The sequence below is a fragment of the Amblyraja radiata genome, chromosome 7 (genome assembly GCF_010909765.2).
Source record: "Amblyraja radiata isolate CabotCenter1 chromosome 7, sAmbRad1.1.pri, whole genome shotgun sequence".
NCBI classification, from domain to species: Eukaryota; Metazoa; Chordata; class Chondrichthyes; order Rajiformes; family Rajidae; genus Amblyraja; species Amblyraja radiata.
The window spans coordinates 63,985,246-64,006,999 of record NC_045962.1 but is presented as its reverse complement, the minus strand read 5'-3'; the positions used below and the strand labels follow the sequence as shown (position 1 = coordinate 64,006,999).

At 41.3% G+C, this 21,754-nt stretch overlaps 1 protein-coding gene across 3 annotated transcripts in view; it reads left to right on the top strand.

Moving 5' to 3' along the window:
- The first annotated feature begins 7,260 nt into the window (after nucleotides 1-7,260).
- The window catches only part of LOC116975511 (von Willebrand factor D and EGF domain-containing protein-like), a 244,904-nt gene continuing 230,410 nt past the window's right edge, over nucleotides 7,261-21,754 (top strand). For 2 of the 3 annotated variants that reach the window (XR_004412640.1, XM_033024696.1), the window contains exon 1: nucleotides 7,262-7,522. Coding sequence is in view for 2 of the 3 variants with exons in the window: in XM_033024696.1 (XP_032880587.1) it covers nucleotides 7,423-7,522 (100 nt within the window). In the remaining variant the exon portion in view is untranslated. Of the gene's footprint in view, nucleotides 7,523-21,754 lie in introns of all 3 variants that reach the window. The other variant, XM_033024697.1, reaches the window with a different exon arrangement.

The following is a 21,754-nucleotide window of genomic DNA, read 5'->3' as shown; positions in this document are numbered from 1 at the left end:
ATTTAGTTGTGTATGTGTGTGTGGGGGGGTGGGGGGGGGGGGGGGGGGGGGGGGGTGGGTGTAACATGTTTTATGACTCTTCCTTCGGGGGGATGCGACCTTTCGTGCCGTATCCCCCGTCTCCGTGTCCGTCTGCGCTGAGGCCTATCGCGGAGCTGGCGGCCTCCAACTGCGACCGACCTCGAGGCTGCGGAGGCAGAGCCAGGACTTACCAACGAGGCTGGTCGACTTCGGGGCTGTGGTTGCGGTGCGACCCAACTTCCGACCCGACTTTGGAGCCTCGGAGGCTCGGCCGCGGGCCAGTGGACGACATCATCGGGTGCTCGAGTTCTGTTTTCCGGAGCTCCCGCAACTACAGCTGCGTCCGCTGGACTGGAGGGCGGCAGCTTCGGCAGCTTCGACCGCCCCGGGCCGCGGAGTTTGAACCGGCCCGTTTGCGGAGCACGGATTCAGCCGCGGGACTGACTTACCATCACCCGGCGGGGACACAACATCGGAGGCTTGGATTGCCTCAGCGCAGAGGGAGAGGGAGAGCAAGGAGGGAAGAGACAATGACTTTGGGACTTTAAACTGTGTTGAGTGTTTGTTATTTATTCTATGTTATGACTGCAGGCTAAACCATTTCGTTGCACTGAAAAGTGCAATGACAATAAATTGAATCAAATCAAAAATCAAATCAAATCAGTTGTATAGGGCTCTGGTAAGACCATATCTGGAGTATTGTGTACTGTTTTGGTCTCCTAATTTGAGCAAGGACATCCTTGTGGTTGAGGCAGTGCAGCATAGGTTCACGAAATTGATCCCTGGGATGGCGGGACTGTCATATGAGGAAAGATGAAAAAGACGGCTTGTATTCACTGGAGTTTAGAAGGATGAGGGGGATCTTATAGAAACATATAAAATTATAAAAGGACTGGAAAATCTAGATGCAGGAAAAATGTTCGCAATGTTGGGCGAGTCCAGAACCAGGGGCCACAGTCTTAGAATAAAGGGGAGGCCATTTAAGACTGAGGTGAGAAAAAAATTTTTCACACAGAGAGTTGTGAATTTGTGGAATCCCACCCCCCCCCCCCCCCCACAGAGGGCAGTGGAGTCCAAATCACTGGATGGATTTAAGAGAGAGTTAGATAGAGCTCTAGGGGCTAGTGGAATCAAGGGATATGGGGAGAAGTGAGCAGACGAGTTATTGATTTGGGATGATCAGCCATGATCACAATGAATGGCGGTGCTGGCTCGAAGGGCCGAATGGCCTCCTACTGCACCTATTTTCTATGTTTCTATGACTTGACGATTGGACCAATTTGCATTGTGTGTGTGTGTGTGTGTGCGTGTGTGTGCGTGTGTGTGTGCGTGTGCGTGTGTGTGTCTGTGTGTGTGAGTTATTCAAACTCCGCGCAAACTGCTCGGCTACCCTGCAACCCGACTCTCCCTCCCTCCCTCTGCTCACTCCGGCTCAGTCGCCACTCAGCCCATCCCCGTCCTGTCTGACCCAGGCCTGCCCGCCCGCCCACTGCTGCCTCTCGGTCCGTCCCTGCCCAACCCACCTGCCTGCCTGCCTGCTCACTGCCGCCACCAGGCTGCGGTGAGGGGGGGGCTCCACTGAGCCTCCACTGAACCCCCCACCCCACCCCCCCGTGGCCGCCGCCGGTGGTGGGGGAGACGATAGAAAAGTTACGGTGAGGAGGGGAGAGAGGAGCTTGTGAGTGAGATGGGACAGGCCGCTGCCGGTGGGGCAGGAAGGGGCATAGCCATCCCGGCCATGGCATTCACTGACAGGAGAAGAGACCAATCTGTGTGGTGCTGACTGAAGGAATCTGTGCACTTTTTAAGATTTATAAACCTCAATAACTTTTACAATATACCACTGATCGGAACAAAACTTGTTGCAACACAGGAGAACGGTGAGTAAGCTGCCGAAAAATCATAGCGTTATCGTGTATGGTTTTTGCGTAAATAGAAAAACCCCGCAAACCGTAAGAGCACAAGATCAGAGTTTTAGTTATGTACTAGACCAAATGGGACCCATTGGGTCCCCTCAGTTTTATTTTCAAAGACATTTCAGATTTGTGAACATTTTCATAAATAACTCAAGAAATAAAGCATTAATTTTTCAGATAAGACAATTTTGGACTCCACGGAATATAACTCAACAAGAATATGTAAAAAAAATTCCGTTGGCGCGTCGTTTTATCGAGTAGATGTGATCACACACAAGCAAATAAATACACACACACACACACACACACACAGACAGACACATCCACATCCAAGATTAGTTTTATAGTTTCATATAAGGTTATGATATTATATAGATATGATATGATAGATCGAAGAAGAGAGATAGATAGATAGATAGATAGATAGATATTCAACGTCTGCAGTATTTTGCTTTATGAATGGGTAATAACATCATTCCTGTTCAAAATCAAAGTGCTTTTACAGTGCCAGTTGACCAATTCTAAAGAATATTGTGATGCTGTAGCTGAATTTTCAAAATTTGCATCTTTTGTGTCGGCTGAAACATCACCAGCAATTCATGAGACATCAAGATACCTTGATGTCTCCACATTCTGCAAGGCTCACCGGGCGAAGAATAGGTGGTCAACCAATGCAACCAATCCTCATATCTTCCATTCTACGTGTCAAAAAATATCAAAAATATATGCTCAAATATGCTCAATGACTGAACATCTTTTTCAAGAGTTTTAAGTTTTCAAGAGAGAGTTCGATTTAGCTCTTAGGCCTAAGGGAATCAAGGGATATGGGGAAAAAAAGTATCCAAAACTCTATGATTTTGGATGATCAGCCATGATCATATTGAATGGCAGTGCTGGCTCGAAGGGCCGAATGACCTACTCCTGCACCTATTTTCTATGTTTCTATCTATGGCTGTTCTCTGAGCAAAAAGAAAATCCTTACACAATTCCTACGTTATCCATCATAGACACAAAATGCTGGAGTAACTCAGCGAGACAGGCAGCATCTCTGGAGAGAAGGAATGGGTGATATTTCAGGTGGAGACCCTTCTTTAGACTGATGCCTGGGGAGTGTGCGGTACAGAGATAAAATGTAGCCAGAAGGCAACATTGTCTACCTCCAATTCTGAGGCATTGCTCCCTGGTTCAAACTCTCAAACAAGTGGAAACAGCTCCTCAGCTTTTATTCTATCAAGCTTTTCAGACTCAATGGGCCAAATGTGGTCCTTGCATGCTGCTGCCTTTTTGTGAATATGTGATTTTATGTTATACTTGTAAGAAAACTATGTTAGAAACCTACAAAGGGGGACTCACGTATTGAGAATCAAGGGAAATGGAGTCTGTGAAGAAAGGAGAAAGGTAATGATGAGTTGCAAAACCAGCCATGATGTTATTGAATGGCACAACAGGTGTGCGGGGTCAAATGGCTTACTCTTGCTCCTTCCTTCCACATGCCTCCCATTTATCTACCTTTTTTACTAACATTCCCAAACACTTCTTTAAGTAATTAAGTAACACCATCAAACACACTGCTTCTGTCCAATTAAGATTTTCTCAACTTCAAGCACCAATTTTCTTAATGTTTTCCCAATAACGACTGTCAGGCTTGTTAAGAAATATTCAGGTCATAGAATTGTGTGGATTTTAGATATTTATTACAATAAGAACCAATCTTCAAAATGGCAAATCATCTGTTGACAAGTTAAATCGCAAGGATACTTTAAGGCAATTGCAACCAGTCATCGGCTGACATTCTGATTAGTGGCATTGAGGACAATAGATGGATGTTCATGTTAATTGGCCCTCATTGAAATCTCCATAATGAGATCAGGAAAGGCATTAAGTTGCCATGTCCTGTCTTAATATATCATTGAAGGAAAACACTTGCCACTCAATACACAATCTGTCTTGTCACTTAATATTCTGCTTTTTGTGGAATCAAGAAAGTCAGCCTTCACAACACTAATTTTGGATGGACGCAAAATGCTGGGTTAACTCAGTGGGTCAGGCAGAATCTGTGGAGAACATGGGTAGGTGACATATTGTGTCAGGATTTTCACCAAATTCCTGGTCCACCATGAAGTAAAGCTCTCCTTCTGTAGCATGCGCATCCAGGCCATTTGCTACGGTTAGGAGTCCTTACCTCCCAGTCACAATCCCTTCTACTATCTCCAATGTTCCTGCTCTTCTTCGACTTCCCTTGCTGACCCTCTCTGGATCTTTTTGTAGAATAAGGGTCCTAACCCGAAATGTAACCTATCCAAATGCACCAGGGATGCTGCCTGACCTGCTAAGTTACTCCAGCATACCGTGTCTTTCTTTGGTAAAGCAGCATCTGCAGTTCCTCATTTCTACTAATGTTAAGTGTCTGAATCACCTTCATCAGAACCTTTTAGATGGATAGACCATCTTTTAAACCATCCAAGTGACCACCTAAATCCCAGCAAAGGTGTTTGGATATTCAGAGGCGTCTTGGCAGCTACTGTGTGCTCCCATTGTAAATACATAATTCTGCAAATTTACCTGTCTACACTCAAAACATTAAAGCCAAGTAGGTAATTATAGACATTGTCACCGACTGATCATTACTGATCCATCATTATCAATTAATTTTCATCCTTTTCTTTTAGAATACCAGAATGTAAACCATTGAGTCCTGAAGATTGAATGACTTTTGGTTCCATTCATTTCTCCAATGAAAATGATTATTTTATTTACTTCATTATTATTAGAACCTATGTTTCTAATGAATATAGGTGTATTTTATGTGTTCAATTGTGAGCACGTGTTTTGCATTACAATCATCAGCTTATTCTCTATTATAATTTGTTCCACTGAGGAAGCCACATTTACTTTTGCTGCTCCTTTCCTTTTCTAATGTCACCATTTATTTTTACATTTCTTGTCAGTTATTCACATTGTATTTGCTTCCTCCATGTGTCTTGTTCCTCCTTTGTTGGAATCTAACACACAACCAATTCTTTTGACATCTTTTCATTTTAACTAATCCTTAACTGCTTTAATTTATTTGTTCATGGGTAGTGGATATCTTCTTCTGCTTCTTCTTCTTCTTTGGAGTTTTACGGCAGCCGGCATCCGCAATGTTGCATTGCTGCCACCTTCTGGCTTCATTCCACAGTACTCATGTCTTTATATTAGATCCTTTTTATAAGCCCAGAGGCCCTCAAGAAATCAAACAACAACTTTATTCCTTTTCCTTTCCCTCCACACTCTAGAATGTTCTTTACTGATATTTCTGTCAATCCAATTTTCCTCATTTCAATGATCATAAATCCACTTTCTGTCTCATATCTCCTACATGCAACTAGGGCATGCTGAACTGTTTCTGGTTGATGGCATTACTCACACAGCCCAGTAGGGTATTTCCCCAGTATTTTTAATGTGCTGTTCAGGTGAGTGTGTCCTATCCTCAATCTTGTTAATACTACCTGTTCCCTCCTGTTCCCCCCTCTTCTTGCTGTAATGCCCACTCTGTTTTGTAGCGAATAGAGGTGTCTCCCCTTTGTCTCCTGTTCCCAGTTTTGTTGCCATTCCTGATTTATTTTCTTCCACACAATGTGTTTTCCTTCAGATTTGGATAGTTGTAAGTTTACCTCTATGTTTCTTTTTTTTACAGCCTCCTTTGCCAATTTATCCACCTTTTCATTCCCTAGAACACCAATGTGTGCTGGGACCCACAACAAAGTCACGTCACTGCCCCTCCTTGTCACTTGGCTTAATAGTAGCAGGATTTCATAAACTAAGTCAGGCCGCCTATGGGGTAGTGGATATCCCTGGGAATGCCAGGATTTATTATCCATTCCTAATTGCCCCCAAACTGTGGCCAATAAGAGTAAATCACTCTGCAGGGTCTGGAATTACACTTCAACCAGACCAGATAAGGCTGATAGCTTCTTCACATGAATGACATTAGAGAATTAGATCAAGCTTATTTTTCAAAATCAGTAGCTGATTTATTTAAATTCCCCAGCAGGGTGGGATTCATGTCCCTGAGGCAACGAGGCAATGTACACTTAGTAAGGACGGGTGAGGTTTTCTTTTATTGTGAGTTTTTAATCTCTAAATGAAATGTAAACTCATTGATAATCATAAAATATAGTTAGTATTGCTAAATTAACATTGGATATTTTAATCTAATTTCTGAATTTAGTTTAAAGATACAGCGCGGAAACAGACCCTTCGGCTCACTGAGTCCACCCAGTCCAGTGATCCCCACACGCTTACACTATCCGACACACACTAGAGACAATTTTACAATTGTACCTAGCCAATTAACCTACAAACCTGTGCGTCTTTGGAGTGTGGGAGGAAACCGGAGATCTAAACTAACTTTTGACTAATGCTTACGTCATTGCCTTTATTCAGGTTCAAGGCTCTTGTTTTTGACTCAGATGTGTCATTCTTAGTGTAAAATCATCATACTATAATCACAATTCTCAAGAGACCCCCATTCCATGAGATTACTAATTAACATCCTTATTTACATAAAACAATGTAAAATATCCTTTTCCCTAGTTGATTCTGTGACATATTAATCTAAGAAATAGTTTTAAGTACATTAAGAATCTGATCTTTAAACTACTTTAACAATGTGATTTGTCTAGTCTACTTGAAGATTAATATCTCCTCCAATTAGTGCATAACCTTTGTTGAGGGGTCCTCTTGATAATTGTATAATTCTGCCAATGGTATAATCAGTTTTATCTCTTATCTCCAAATTTACTAATTGCGTTGATATTTTGAGCTAAGATCATTTCTCTCACGTGATTCTTTACCATCAGGGACCCAGCAACCACCTCATCCTTTCCATTTTGATTGTCTTTTCAAAATGTCAGTAGCATGGATGGTTGAGATCACAACATTTAATGTGCTCAAAATAATTCACTGTGTTGAGAGGAATTTGTCTTCTATAAGGGACTGGTTTATTTTGCTATTTTTCAAATTGACGAATTATTCAATATGCTATTGCTTTTTCACCAGCCTGTTTAGGAAAAGATATGGAAACTAGTGTCCACCTAGGAAAGCAGAGGAACTGGCCAATGCATAATAAATACGTTACTTTAAAGTCATTAATATGTTGAGGTGTAACTAACCATGGTAAAGCTGTCTGAAATATTCTGTGCATTTTAAATAGGTTTTTTTCCTACATCTGTCACTGAAGATTTTTATGGGCTGGACAGAGGAGCACGCTTTTCCTGTGTCGAAATGCTAATGTGGGATTTTTCAAATTGAATGCTAATGTGGGATTGTTGTGAGCCCTCTGCAGGATTATTGCGATTTGACACCAGCCTGGATTGCATGGCGCCGACTGACTGCACTCGCTGACTTTCTGCAGCCTTTAATTTGATGGGATCCTGTGTGGAATCAACAAGGACTCCGCGGTTCGTGGGGAATAGCGTGGCGCTAATGAAAGGCTGAATTCACCATGGATCTCTTGTCTACCTTCTATCTGCCAAAACTATCTGGTCACTGTCAACTCTTTGGGCTTTTCCTCCTCAACGTGTATATATCTTCTGCGCAGTTTGGTAAGAATAAGTTTGTATAGTTTTTTAAAATGTCTTTTAATGCAACTTTTGCATGATTGTTAAATATTTCAGCACTTCAATTATTTTAAATGGGGAATGAGTAAATATATTTGTGAAAGAACGCATGTTGTTGATATTACACCCCAGTGTTTGATCTCTCTGCATTATTAGAGTTGGCAGCTGTATTCTGCTTTACTTTAAACGCTTAGAAAAAAAATCTACACGAGTATGTCAGTGGTAACTTTTCACCGTGGGGCAGTTTTATTACTGCCTTTTGTTGTACCTAAATCCTGGGCGGTCACGGGCGCAACTTGCAGACAACGGGAAGGCGAAAGAAAAGTTGAAAAGACATCAAACGAGGCTGCGGGTATTCCTTGTAATGAAAGGTGCTGGTGGCTGCAATGCTCGTGGTATGGGTAGGTTGTCATACTTGCTTTTGTTTAAGAGGGGGCTGCATACATGTATTTGTAATCTCAGAAGAATGATCTGAGAGATGTGATGAATTTGTCCAGATTGCAGATTTAATCAAAACAAAACTCACCGTTTTTCTCCGTAAGGCGTGGACCAGGCATAATATTAATCACCGCAGGCGCCAGTGTCCTGATGTTGACAGGATTGTCAAAGTATAAAAATCAGAAACTTTCCATTCCCAAACTCTTCAGCTGATTTATTTTTATTATCTTTGCTTAATTTCAGATACATATATCTTAAAAGTACACTAGATTGCGCACAACTGCAACCCAAAATACTGAAAGATGTGTTGATTGTTATAAAGACAAAGTTCTGAACAAACTTCAAGGCTCTTTAATGCATGTCATATATTCGCCCTCTTCTATTTTTCTTTAAATTTCACAATTTCCCGACCCCACTTGCTGTGACAATTAGTCACAGCAAATGGAGACATGAAATTGTGAATTTAAAGAAAAAACACTGTTTAATGTCTGTATTTGTGAACTAGAAACATTAAATTGTTTGAACATAACACTTCACCTTAAACAACACATGATAGAAAAGATGATATTACACCAGCAAGCCTCCAGGAAAATTTACAAAGTTGATTGTAACCTATCAGACTACTGATAAGTAGCCATTGTCATGGGCAGGTAGACATAATTCAGTACTAGCCCTGATGCAACTGAACAAGAGACCAGAAGGGAAGCGTACAAAGCATGTGTACCCTTGTCATAACAAGAATGTGACTGAATGCATGATATTTGCGAAATTGCATGTTCAGGCTTCCTATCGACACCAAAAGAGGCACAGTTCTGGAGTAGCTCTGTGGGACAGAAAGCATCTCTGGTGAACATGGATAGGTGACATTTCGGGTCAAGTCCCTTCTTGCTGGAGAAACTCAATGGGTGAGGCAGCATCTAAGGAGAAAAGGAGTAGGTGACGTTTTGGGTCAAGACCCTTCTTCAGACTGATTTGGGGGGGGGGGATGGGAAACAGAAAGGAAGAGGTGGAGACTGTAGTCTATGTGGGAGAGCTGGGAAGAGGGAAGGTGGGAGAAAGCAAGGACTACCTGAAATTAGAAAAGTCAATGTTCATACCGCAGGGGCGTAAACTACTAAGCGAAATTAGGTGATGTTTCTCCAATTTGTGCTGGGCCTCACTCTGGCAATGGAGGAGGCCCAGGACAGAAAGGTCAGATTCAGAATGAGAGGGGGAGTTGAAGTGTTGGAGATGTTGGGTGAAGCGGTCGTCGAGCTTATGCTTGGTCTCGCAGATGTAGAAAAGGTAACATCTACAACAGCGGATGCAGTAGATGAGGTTGGAGCAGGTGCAGGTGAACCCCTGCCTCACCTGGAAAGACTGTTTGGGTCCTTGGATGGAGTCGAGGGGGGAGGTAAAGCGACAAGTGTAGCATTTCCTGTGGTTGCAGGGGAAAGTACCAGGGGAGGGGGTGGTCTGGGTGGGAAGGGACAAATTGACCAGGGAGTTATGTAGGGAATGGTCTCTACGGAAAGCAGAAAGGGGAGGAGATGGGAAGCTGTGGCCAGTGGTAGGATCTCGCTGGAGGTGGCAAAAATGTCAGAGGATTATATGTTGTATGCGCCTGCTGATGGGGTGGAAGGTGAGGACAAGGGGGACTATGTCCTTGTTACGAGTAGGGGGATGGTGAGTAAGAGCAGAGCTGCGGGATATAGAGGAGACCCTGGTAAGAGCCTCATCTATAATAGAAGAGGGGAACCCACGTTTCCTAAAGAATGAGGACATCTCCGATGCCCTGGTCTGGAACACCTCATCCTGGGTGCAGATGCGGCGCAGATTATGGAATTGGGAGTAGGGGATAGAGGAAGCAGTGTGGGAAGAGGTTTAGGTTGCATTTAGTCGTAGAGTTGCACACCATTGCATTTGTACAACACTGTGTCTATGCTAACACCATACAAATCCTACACCACCATTTGTTTCACATCCCTCTTTGCCTTGATCATTCAAATACCTGTCCAGATAACGCCACTGCCTCGTTTGGCAGTTCATTCCAAATGCCAACTACCTCTGCAAATAATTTAGATCTTCTTGAAACTTGTTCCCCATCACTTCAAACCTAGTCCTGTACTTTTAGGCATCCTACCATGGGAAACAGACACTGGCTATTTGGTTCTCTAACAGATTCAGGAGTGATGGAGGATATTTCTAGTATGTAACCCAGTCTTGGTCATATCTTGGCAGAAAAGGCTGAGTTGGTGTGCTCTATATTGTCTAAAAAAAGCTAAAATCAACATTAATTTGTCAATAAGCTTGACTGGGCCTCGGCCAATTCCAGAACAAAACTTGCTGCATACAGATGGAGCCTGTAGAATTGGTTGCTCTTTCAGACTATATGCTTAACTTTGATATAAATCATCGTAAATATATTACAATGTGTTATTCAGGTAGCAGTCAAATGGGCAAGAACAATGGAATTAATTAATCGAGCAATGTTTGTTCCTGCAACATAACAGGTTGCCAAACCACCTTCTCCAGTGAGCCAGTAGTTTCTCTTGAATCAAAGTTTGGCTACATCATCTTCTCAGGAAGTTAAAGTTGAATGTAAAGTTTGGAATGAAAACCTGTGCCAGCTTTCTGGGCAAGGTACCTAATTGAACTTTGTGATCAAAGGGTCAGTGATTGTATGGATGCAAAATTAGTTAAGGGTCAGAACAGTGTGGTGGTGAATGGTTGTGCTTTAGGCTGGAAGGATCAGTGTATCAAGGAGAACACATTAGAGGGATCCAGGTTCCAAAGAATGCAGGATATTTGAGATAATAGTAAATCTCCTTTGAAGAAGTGTAGTTTAATAAACCATGCTGTGTCATTCTAAATTTCATAACTGCATTGTTTCCTTAACAGTATATCACACAGTTAAATCTTTGTTTAGAAATAGGTTTCGAATGATTAGGCATAATTGATCAGAATTTGAAATCCAGGACAACTTTAAGGAGTCTACCACTTGACACAACCTTTGGCCCATTCTTTGGAAATTACTATACACGTGACCAGATATCATCACAAAGTAATACATTAAAACATTATTGTAAGAGATTAATTTTATTCTTTGCTATTTTCCTATCTACAGAACTATAATACATGTCTGCTAAAGATATGAACATTCCAGCTTTTTTAAATTTGCAGATTGGATAATGCTTCCATGTGATGTCACACACGTGACCAGTCATATTTTACCTCTGGTACACAAAAATGCTGGAGAAACTCAGTGGGTGCAGCAGCACCAATGGAGCAAAGGAAATAGGCAACGTTTCGGCCCGAAACTTTGCCTATTTCCTTCGCTCCATAGATGCTGCTGCACCCGCTGAGTTTCTCCAGCATTTTTGTGTACCTTCGATTTTCCAGCATCTGCAGTTCCTTCTTAAATATTTTTACCTCTGACCCTAAACAAACATTGTCAGCATGATATATAATAATAATAATGTCTTTATTTATATAGCACATTTTTAGTCAACTTGCATTGACCCCAAAGTGCTTCACACAATTACTTCCATACAGACAGGCAAAGGTGGGTGAAGTGTCTTGCCCTAGGTGTGTGTGTGTCAAGAATGTGCTGCTTACTTTAACAATAGGTGTGTGTGTGTCAAGAATGTGCTGCTTACTTTAACAATAGCTGTCTTCAATAAAGGACTTTATTTTGTTGGTTATGTCTAATCTCAACGATATTACTTGCAACAATAACAACAAAAAAAAAGCCACATATTGTAATTGGGAACGAGAGCTTGCTAATTGTCAGCGTTGTGACTGTGACAGGCAGAGCAAGTATGCCCCTGACATTGTTCTGATGCGCTAAGTTACAACACATATCATGGATGCTTCCAGACTATATCACAATGAAATTGGTGGTAATTATCCAGTCCGTCACTTGTATTGATATTCCACCATCAACGAGATCTGCAGGAAGTGGTGCCACAAGAAAGCAATTCATATCATCAAAGACAAACACCGCCCTGGCCATGTTGGGTTGCTGCTGCCATTAGGAAGAAGGTACTGGAGCCTGAGAACCATTATCTTCAGGTTCAAAAACAGCTTCGTCCCATCAACCATCAGGCCCTTGAAACCATCTTTCACAACCCAAACCACAACCCTCACCCAGTACTGAACACTATGGACTTTACACTATAGAGGGTGCACCATGTACTTTGCCTTGTACAGTCATAGTCTAGTTTAACTGATACTTTATTGTACATTTATTAGTTGTTGCGAGTTGGTCAGGTGTGCCATGAATTCACAAGCTGCACATGTTGTTCTTCATGGATATCATGGCCCCCATAGAACCAACATAACTTAGACGAGCCTTTCTTTATAACTTGTAAGTAATGCAATTAATGTAACTCAAAAAGCAGAGGAAAGCAGATGGTAGCTTTAAATTTATATATAATTTAATTACATCTTGAGATGAGAAATATTTGGGCATAATTGCTCAGTAAGCATAACAGAAGCAAAAATATTTGGGTGGTATGTTTTGATTTGACTTGTCCTCTGATCTTCCCATCGGCTTTGGTAAGAAGTAGCTGTGTTAACTGGTGACTGCATCCTATGATAATAGATCATTTCCTTGTGCTAATTTTACTTGGAGTATTTTTTTTTAAATGTCAGAAATGTTCATTTTAAATGTACATATCTCCTGCAGACATTATTAACCTCAGTGATCCATTGTTATGCAGCCTGTACCTATTAATCATTCATGGAACACAAGATTTTAAACCAATTTTTACAATGAATTGATCATTTGCCTTTTATTATGTAAATCATATGCAAAGAGTGTTTTAAAAGAATGGATAAATGAATGAAAATTGTACTTATAAATTTAAAAAATACAGATCTCTGATATTAGAAACATTGTGCATATCTTTTTTTGGGGGGAATTTGAATGCCCTCAGAGAAAATGATATTCACAGTCTTTCTTGTTAATACGGTTACGGTTAATTTTGTAAAATAAGCTTACCTTTGAAAGGCTTACAAATTGTTGCCACCTATTTTATAAGACCCACACACACCCCTTCAATGCATTGAATAGAAATGCAATGTAATATGATTTGTGATCTATGATACATTAATTGGCTTCCTGATGTTTCCTGGCCTCCTTTGTAGATTGTTTTATCTTTATCCATTCATTGCAGTTAAAAATTTATAAAAATATATAATGGTGTTCTTTTAATTAAAAACAACCTTGTTTCCTTTGGATTTTGAAAATTGTTTCAATGGCTTGCAGGTCAATGGTCTCTCACTTCCAGTATTTAGAGATCTGCAAGAAATGTTTGTTTGGTTCTTAATTAGTCTGTGATCAATAGTGTTTTGGTAATGACATCCCAGTTACCAAAATTGGTTTATTACAGTTGTTAAAAAAAATAAAAAGTTGTTTGAAGTAGTTGGCAGCAACTTAAAATTCCTTTCAGTTGTCATTAAATTTGCTGCACAACTCAAATCCCCAAAGTCTCTTCACTCTTATGATCCTGTATCTATGTTTCTTTTTCTGATGTTTTAACACGATGCAATCCAGTATAAATTGACTGTTGACAAGTTCAAAGGAAGCCATGTATTCTACAGGAAATGCTGGAACAAACCAATTCTGCTGATAGCAATTTAAGAAATGAATCTTGGTATTTTTTTTTTTTTTCACTTACATTTTTATTGATTTTTAAGAGATATTTTCAAAACAGTGCAACACCATCACCATAAATAAAACAAAGTAAGAAAAACAGCAATCAAAATAAAAAAATAAGTAGATGGGGGAAAAAAAAAAAAAAAAAGTAAATAAAAAAAAAAATTGGAATAAGACCGTGTGGTTCACTTACCAAATTAAAAAAAGAAAAACCATTACATTGATTAGTTATCTGGAGATAATTCAACATTCATACAAACATACCATCTAGTTCTATATAACGCAATCTTCCCATATCTAGCTCGGCATTTATCTAATTGGTGTCATGGCTCAAATAAACAGTCCATTTTTCCCAGATCTTCTCAAATGAATTCTCCTTGACTCTCAAGGAATATGTCAATTTCTCCATATTAAAGATGTCTCGCACAATTTCTAACCACTGTTCCTGTTTTGGACTTTTTTCATTAAGCCACTGCCTGGTAATGGCCTTCTTACTTGCTGCAAGCAAAACTTTAATCAAATATGTAACTTCTATTTTTACACTATCTTTAATACGCCCCAGATACATCACAGGGCAGGTATTTGGGATTTTATAACCCAAGATATTATTTACAGCTGCATTAACATTTTCCCAGTATGGCCTTATCTTTACACAGTTCCAGAAAATATGCGAGTGGTCTGCCTCCGTACTCCCACACAGCCTCCAACAGTGTTGTTGGACAGCAAGTTGCCTGCTTTTTATTTTGGGTGTTATAAAAAAGCGAGATAGATTCTTCCAGCAAAATTCTCTCCATACTAGTGAGCTTGTGGATGAACATTGTGTTTCACACATTTGATACCATTCTTCTTCTGTTATTTGAATCTTTAATTCTGCTTCCCATTTTGTTTTTATGTAGAGCGTTGATTCTCCCCCGCTTTCCACCAGAGCTTGGTAGAAAGCAGAGATGACCCGAGACCCCTTCTGTTTATATGCATCCACAATCACCTTGATCACATTATTTGAAGTTTCATCTAGTTCTGGCCTTATCTCTTTTATAAAGTAGTCTCTTAATTGCAAATATCAAAAAAAATATTTGTTTTCGAGACCATACTTTGACTTTAAATCTTGGAAGCTCATAAACTCGCCATTTTCTGAAACTGTATACATTGCCGTTATGCCTTTTTGTGCCCATTCTTTGAATTTTAAATCATACACCCCTGGCTTAAACTTTGAGTCATATGCGAACCACTTCAATGCGTGAACCCCTCTTTTTAATTTGTATTTTTCCACTATAACATTCCATATTTCTAACGTAAATGCTACTATTGGATCCATAGCATGTCTCAAAGCCCCTCTCAGATATTTGTCTCCCACCAAAATCTGGGTCTGGTAACCCTGTATCTCCCTTTCCATTTCTTTCCATCGAGATTCATAATCAGGTCTACACCAACAAGCCAGAGGTCTGAGTTGAGCTGCATAAAAGTATTTCTTCAGATTTGGTAAAGCCATTCCACCCTTGCTTTTCGGCAGTTGAAGTGTTGTTAATTTTATTCTTGTTTTTTTGCTATTCCAAATGAATCTAGAGATCATTTTATCCCAGGCTATGAATTTATCTCGGGGAACATTAATTGGGAGAGATTGGAATAAATATAGTAGTTTAGGTAGGATATTCATTTTTACCGTTTGTATTCTGGTACTGAAGTCTAGAGGAAGGGTCGACCACCTCTCAACACCCTTTTTGATGTTTTCTTCAATTTTGTTATAATTAGTTTCAAACAAGTTGGAAAGTGTTTTGGTTATAGTTACACCAAGATACTGCATCGTTTTAGAGTTCCATTTCAGGTTATATGCATCTCTGATTTGTTGGGATGGAGAATAATTGAATGAAAGAATTTGTGTTTTTGTTATATTCAATTTATACCCTGAGTAGTATCCATATGTTTCAAATAGGTTCATTAGATTTGGGAGACATATATCTGGTCATTCAAGAAAAATAATGATATCATCAGCGAAAAGACCAATTATATGTTCTTTCCCCCCTATTTTGACCCCCTGCAGGTCTTCTCTCTGCCTTATTGCTTGTGCTAAGGGTTCGATATACAAAACGAAGAGAGTAGGAGAAAGACAGCATCCTTGCCTTGTGCCCCTCTCTAACTGGATCCTTTTTGATATGTTTCCATTTACCTTAATCCTAGCTGTAGGCTCCTGATATATTGTTTTAATACACCGAATTGCATCTTCATTGAAACCAAATCTCCTCAGTACTTCATATAAGAATACCCAACTAACACTATCAAAGGCTTTTTCTGCATCTAAACTGACCAGGACCATATTTGTATCCTTTTTTTGAGCATTATCCACGATGTGGAGGGTTCTTCTAATATTATCCTGTGTTTGACGCCCCCGAATAAATCCAGTTTGTTCTTCATTAATCAGATCTGGTACAAAAGTCTCGAGTCTTTTGCAAATGATTGAGGTAAATAGTTTGTAGTCTACATTTAAAATTGAGATTGGCCTGAAATTTTTACATTGATCTTTGTCTTTGCCTTCCTTGGGTAAAATGGTAATAATTGCTTCCTTCCATGATGGGGGAGCCCTGCCCTCTTTAAGGGTCCAGTTAAAGCAAGACAGGAGCAGAGGTGTTAGCTCTTTCTTAAAGGCCTTGTACCATTCTGGTGGAAACCCATCGCTGCCTGGTGATTTACTAGCCTTGAGTCTACTGATTCAGATTCAGATTCAACTTTAATTGTCATTGTCCGTGTACAGTACAGGGACAACGAAATGCATTTAGCATCTCCCTGGAAGAGCGACATAGCATATGATTTGAATAAATATTTACATTAGCATATATACAGACATAGTGTTTTTCCTGTGGGAGGAGTGTCCGGGGGGGGGGGGGGGTGATTGGCAGTCACCGAGGTACGTTGTTGAGTAGAGTGACAGCCGCCGGGAAGAAGCTGTTCCTGGACCTGCTGGTCCGGCAACGGAGAGACCTGTAGCGCCTCCCGGATGGTAGGAGGGTAAACAGTCCATGGTTGGGGTGAGAGCAGTCCTTGGCGATGCTGAGCGCCCTCCGCAGACAACGCTTGCTTTGGACAGACTCAATGGAGGGGAGCGAGGAACCGGTGATGCGTTGGGCAATTTTCACCACCCTCTGCAATGCCTTCCGGTCGGAGACAGAGCAGTTGCCCTACCATACTGTGATACAGTTGGTATGGATGCTCTCGATGGTGCAGCGGTAGAAGTTCACCAGGATCTGAGGAGACAGATGGAACTTCTTCAGTCTCCTCAGGAAGAAAAGACGCTGGTGAGCCCTCTTGATCAGAGTTGAGGTATTGTGGGTCCAAGAGAGGTCATCGGAGATGTTAACACCCAGGAACCTGAAGCTAGAAACACGTTCCACCTCCGTCCCGTTAATGTGGATGGGGGTGTGCATGCCGCCCCTGGACTTCCTGAAGTCTACAATGAGCTCCTTGGTCTTCTTGGAGTTAAGGGCCAGGTTGTTGTCAGCGCACCATGCTGCTAAGTGCTGGACCTCCTCCCTGTAGGCCAACTCATCGTAGTTGCTGATGAGGCCAATCACCGTTGTATCATCTGCATACTTGATGATGGTGTTAGTACCATGTACAGGTGTGCAGTCATAGGTGAAGAGGGAGTAGAGGATTGCAGCTTCCAGCTCCTTAACCGTAAATTGTGACGTAATGGTATTATTTTGTGTCTCACCAATGGATGGCAGATCAAGTGAGTTAAGAAACTTCTCATTGTCCTTTCGTCAGCTGAAAGTGGTTTAGAATAGAGTTTCTTATAGTATTCTTCAAATATACTTTCTATCTCATCTGGCTCATGTGATAATTGGTAATTGATAATTTGATGTTTACGCAGGCGTCTGGCCAGGAGTCTAGTTGCTTTTGGACCTGCTTTATAATAGGTCTGCTTTACGAATCTTGCCCTTTTTTCCATATCTCCCCTGAGGATCTCATCTATCTGCCCCCTTTTTTCCTTAATCTGTTTTAGTACCAACTGATCCTGTATGTTTTTATGTTTTTTCTCCAATTCTTTCAGTTTTTCTACTTTATGTTCATACGTAGCTAGCCGGGCCTTTTTTTGTGATGATGTCAGCTTTCCACGTATAACTGCCTTCATATCATCCCACAGTATTACAGGATCCACATCCCCGTTATCATTCTCTTCTATGTACCTTTTTATCTCTTCCCTTATTTGTTCCACATTTGCCTTATTATTCAAAATACCCACATTGAGCCTCCAAACAGTATTTCTTTTTCTACTATTCAGGTGTACTGTCAAGCTGATCGCACTGTGATCAGATACATCTGCCACCCCGATTTTACACTCTGTGATCCTGTGTCTTTCACCCGTATTCATTAAAAAGTAGTCAATCCTGGAGTAGACTGAGTGAGGTACTGAATAGTGTGTGTAGTCCCTTTCTAAAGGGTGAAGTTCTCTCCAAACATCAATTAGGCCCATTTCCTGTACTGATGTGTTAATATTTATTTAGCGAATGCAAAGTCCTTTAGCCAAGCAGTTGCCTCTTGATCTGCTGTATGAAGGGTGACCAGTCCTCCTTTGAGTCTTTGTTGAGGGCATGCTTCAATGATGTGTTGCATTGTTTGCTGCTCTCCACTCCTGTTAATAAACTTGGTCAGATGCATCTTGGGTTTTTTTAGGCTTGTTGTATCCAAATTATGATTCATGACCACATTGAAGTCCCCTCCACATATCAAAATATCTTCAGTCTCTAAAGCAATAATGTCAAACAGAGTTTTGAAAAAACATTTGGTACTCTCTGGGGGGGCATATACATTGATCAGTGTCACGACTTTGTTTTCCAACTTTCCTTTAACTAATACATACCTTCCCTCTTTGTCCCTGACTTCTTTATGGCATTCAAATTGGACTGCATTTGTAATAAGGATAGCCACTCCCCTCTTTTGGATAGTTTTATAGGAACTATAAAATGCATTTCTAAAACCAAAGCGTTTTAGTTTCACATGTTCTTGTTGCGGCAGGTGGGTTTCTTGTAAAAATAGTACCTGGGCCTTTTCTTTTTTCAGTTTAGCCAGGACCTTGCTCTTTTTAACTGGATTATTCATCCCATTTACATTGAGTGACACCAATTTGATAGTATTACGTGACATTTAATTTACCTACTCCTGTCTTGCATTCATAAATCTCCAGATAACTTGAAACTGTGCAGGTCCGAACATCTGGACAACATGTGCCAAATAAAAAAAATATAATAAAAGAAAAAACAGTTGACTTCCAAGTAAGGGTGATTCCTTTCCACCCTGAGTCCCCGTTGGCAGGTATAGGGGAAAGCCTCCTCCCAGAGGGCCCCTCACTAGAGGTGAAACACTCCATTTCACGCATCCTAATATCGTCCAACGTCATCCGATAGCACTTATTTTTTAGTCCAAAAGAATTTGTGACACAATAAAAGCTAGTTGGATGGGGTCTGCTCAGACTCCTGTAGTCACTCTCTTGCTGTCTCACTCTCATCTTCGCTCCTCTTTCCAACTCTCTGCCATGTCAAAGCCTGGAGAAGACGCTCCATCTCTGGGTCCGCCAGCTCCTCAGCGCTGTAATCCGGTGTCTCCACGGAGTAGCCTCTCCTCCTCAATTCCTGCGCTGCAACTTGTGCACTATGATATGTGCATGTTCCTGAGTCCCAGTGAATACGCATCTTGTCCAGCGGGGTCTGGAAGCGGACACCTCTCTCCTTCAGGGCCCTCTTTATTCCCTTATATGCCTTGCGCTTCTGGACAACCTCCGTTGCATAGTCGTGGTCAAATGATAGACGTCGCCCATCAATCATTATCTTATTTCCCCAGGCCTTTTTCAATACCATTTCTTTGGTATTAACCTCCAGGAAATTTACCACTATAGACCTAGGTGGTGAATTACCTTCCGGTTAGCGAGCCAAAGCTCTGTGCGCGCGCTGGATCCATACAGATTCAGATTCAGATTCAGATTCAATTTTAATTGTCATTGTCAGTGTACAGTACAGAGACAACGAAATGCATTTAGCATCTCCCTGGAAGAGCGACATAGCAAATGATTTAAATAAATAATAATAAGTGATAATAAGTGTCCGGGGGGTGGGGGGGTGATTGGCAGTCACCGAGGTACGTTGTTGAGTAGAGTGACAGCCGCCCGGAAGAAGCTGTTCCTGGACCTGCTGGTTCGGCAACGGAGAGACCTGTAGCGCCTCCCGGATGGTAGGAGGGTAAACAGTCCATGGTTGGGGTGAGAGCAGTCCTTGGCGATGCTGAGCGCCCTCCGCAGATAACGCTTGCTTTGGACAGACTCAATGGAGGGGAGCGAGGAACCGGTGATGCGTTGGGCAATTTTCACCACCCTCTGCAATGCCTTCCGGTCGGAGACAGAGCAGTTGCCATACCATACTGTGATGCAGTTGGTAAGGATGCTCTCGATGGTGCAGCGGTAGAAGTTCACCAGGATCTGAGGAGACAGATGGACCTTCTTCAGTCTCCTCAGGAAGAAGAGACGCTGGTGAGCCTTCTTGATCAGAGTTGAGGTATTGTGGGTCCAAGAGAGGTCATCGGAGATGTTGACTCCCAGGAACCTGAAGCTAGAAACACGTTCCACCTCCGTCCCGTTAATGTGGATGGGGGTGTGCGTGCCGCCCCTGGACTTCCTGAAGTCTACAATGAGCTCCTTGGTCTTCTTGGAGTTAAGGGCCAGGTTGTTGTCAGCGCACCATGCTGCTAAGTGCTGGACCTCCTCCCTGTAGGCCGACTCATCGTTGTTGCTGATGAGGCCAATCACCGTTGTATCATCTGCATACTTGATGATGGTGTTAGTACCATGTACAGGTGTGCAGTCATACGTTGGTGTCCGTTGTTATTACGAGTTCAGTTTTTAAAAGTTGCTCCACAAATTCAGACATAGATTTGCCTTCTTTCTCTTCAGGTACGCCGTAGATGCGAATGTTATTTCGTCTAGACCGTCCTTCCGAATCAGTCAGTTTTTCTTGCATGGCTTTCTGTTTTTTCATAGATTTAAACAGCACATTTTTCACAGCCATGTTAATTGTCTCAGCCTCTTCAATTCGTGCTTCAGCTTTGTTTAGTCTAGTTTCATGGGCGTGGATTTGTTTGGAGTTTGCAGAAAGTTTATGATAAATTTCTTGCTTCAGTACTCTGAGTTCGGTTTTCATGTCTTCTTTGATTTCTTCTTTAAATTTATGTAAGTCCATTTTATATTCAGTCCTGAAGTCATGTATTTCCTTACTGATATTGTGTAGCATTGAGCGCACGGTTTCTGCTGAGTCATCTTTTGAGCTTTGAGCTTTGAGCTTTGTCCATCTCCGGTGAATTCTTTCTTTTTCGTCCGTCACGTTTCTTTTGACTTCTAGTTGTCGCTCCCCCACTCATTCCAAAACAGAAAACTGTGAATTATGTAGCAATTAGTGAATTAAGGGAGGCTAGTTTTAAACTTGCTATCGGGAGCTCGAAATTAAGCAGCCATCTGCTCGCGTCGCCACCGGAAGTTCGAATCTTGGTATTTTTAATAGCAATCTTCAGTACTAGCTAATAACGGTTTGGTAATATAGATTAATAGCAATTTTTAGCAAGTGCTAGCCACTAAAGGTTCAGCAGTATAGATGTTCATATAGTATGGATTCGTATAGTAGGGAAGATTCAAACAACGGGACATGACTTGAGAATTAAGGGACAGAAGTTTAGGGGTAACATGAGGGGGAACTTCTTTACTCAGAGAGTGGTGGCTGTGTGGAATGAGCTTCCAGCGAAGGTGGTGGAGGCAGGTTCGTTTTTATCATTTAAAAATAAATTGGATAGTTATATGGACGGGAAAGGAATGGAGGGTTATGGTCTGAGCGCAGGTATATGGGACTAGGGGAGAATACGTGTTCGGCACGGACTAGAAGGGTCGAGATGGCCTGTTTCCGTGCTGTAATTGTTATATGGTTATATGGTTATATGGATGACTAGGTCAAAATCCCAGCAGACAAGCTGGGAAACTTGAATGAAAGTAAACAAATAAATAAGGAATGTATGGTGTATTAATTAAAATGACCTTGAAGCTACCAGATAGTTGTTAAAATACATCTGGTTTATTATTGTTTCCCATTCCGATTCACACTCAATTGTTCTAT